The sequence below is a fragment of the Anopheles bellator genome, unplaced genomic scaffold (assembly GCF_943735745.2).
Source record: "Anopheles bellator unplaced genomic scaffold, idAnoBellAS_SP24_06.2 scaffold01932_ctg1, whole genome shotgun sequence".
NCBI lineage: Eukaryota > Metazoa > Arthropoda > Insecta > Diptera > Culicidae > Anopheles > Anopheles bellator.
Window position 1 is genome coordinate 1 of NW_026686054.1, and position 1,812 is coordinate 1,812.

General features: G+C 47.4%; 1 protein-coding gene across 1 annotated transcript; it reads right to left on the bottom strand.

The window, feature by feature from the left end:
* Nucleotides 1-7: 7 nt before the first annotated feature.
* Nucleotides 8-1,424, bottom strand: LOC131214694 (cytochrome P450 6d3-like; the record flags this gene model as incomplete). The annotated part of the gene is made up of 2 exons (XM_058209027.1): nucleotides 113-1,424; nucleotides 8-45 (listed from the first exon to the last, which is right to left on the bottom strand). Coding segments are annotated over exons 1-2 (1,350 nt in total), but the record flags the coding sequence as incomplete, so codon positions are not given.
* Between the last annotated feature and the right edge of the window lie 388 nt (nucleotides 1,425-1,812).

Below are 1,812 nucleotides of genomic sequence, written 5' to 3' on the forward strand. Positions count from 1 at the left end.
TCAGGACCAGTGCAATTTTGGTCAGCAACACGCCTTGTCGGATGCCTTAAATGAAAAAGAGCATTAATTTACACTAAGTAAAAGTAGTGCAAAAGTATCTGCTAAAGCATACCGATACAGATGCGCGGTCCGGCACCGAAAGGATAGTAGGCATCGGGTTCGTAGTTGTTCGTTTCGAACCGTTCCGGTGAATAGAGGTCCGGATCTGGGAAATACTTCTCGTCTCTGCTGATCGACAGCAGTGATATGATGAGTTGCGTTCCCTTCTGAACAACAACGTCACTGTCGGGAACTCGGTACTCTTTCGTACACTCCCGATTGAGAATCGGTAGCCCAGGGTACTTGCGGAGTGTTTCCTTCACGCACAGATCCAGGTACTTCAGTTCTTGGATATTCTCGTACGTGATCGTACCCTTATTCCGGTCCATCATATCGTCTACTTCTTGCCGTAGCTTTGCCATGGCTTCAGGCTGATGGCTAAGCTCGTGGAGTGTAAAGCTGATCGCTGCGCTCGACGTCTCTGATCCGGCCGCATAAAATAAGAACACATTTGCGGCACACTGTTCGATGGTGAGTGACTCCTCTGTTCTATCGCCCGCCTCACGGCGAAGGTCGATCAAGAGCTGCACGAAATCTTTGCGGGTAATATTATTTTTTTCCCTGTACTCGATCTGTGACGTGATTATTTCCATCACGAATTTGATCACATTCGGTGGTAGCGAAGAGAGACGCATAAGCTTCAAGAGCATTGGACAAACAAAAAGGCCGGCCCAACGGATGTTATTAACGAACCCAACCGAGTGCAGGATGCTGTTTAGCGTTACGAAGAAAGGATCCTCAGGGTTCTGAATGCAGTGTGACTCGAATCCGAAAAATACGGACGCAATCACGTCGATTACAAACCGTGACGCTAGTGTTCGCATGTCTTGCACACTTGGCTGCTCCGTCAGCGTGTCTAACTCCTTCACTAGCGCGTGCCCTACGTTTAGAAAGGTTGGCATCATTTGACGTAGTTGTCCGGAGGAGAAGATAGGCGTAAGCTTGCTGCGTAAGCTCTTCCACCGCTGACCGGACAGCGCGAATAAGGTCGCCGAGAAAGGGTCTCCTTGTTCATTGCAGTAAACACCACGATCGTGGAAATGCTGGAAATCGTTTACCATGATCCTCTTCGCGAGGTACGGATCACGGATAAGCAGCGAAGGGCGAAAGAACAGATATATTCCCACGAACCGATCGGACGTTTGGTGGTACAAATTGTTGATGGCGACACCGAATGACTCCTTTTTCTTCGCGACAGTCTGTAGATTGCCGAACGGAATATTTGGCTGGATATTAGCGATACCATGGCGATCCCAGTACGAGTAGATGTACTTCAGCCCTAGAAATATAACGGCCGCTACTAGTGCGAGGCTGTAGATGAACATTTTGCACTGTCACTGTGCATGAAAAAAGTTGTTTGGAAGCAAAGCTTCAAGATAATGGAGAGACGCACTCGTCTCCGACACTAAATCGACTGAACTGAATCGAGCCAGAGACAAGGTCATTTATAGCTCCCGATTATTCCTGTGGTGTATACCTGGATGGCAACATTGTTTTCAATGCTGAGGGTCTGTATCGCTGTGCTTCGTTAGTAACGCGATGATAAATGATTTGCGGCATTTGAATGAGAAGCGATTTGAAACCACAGTCTGAGTTTAACGGCTAATGCGGCAACTGGTAAAGACTATAATTTGAGAGGTATTACAGGGCATGTGTACGATAAGTACACGTGCCTTGCACGGTAATCAAGTCGCTTAGAAAATAAATAAACAG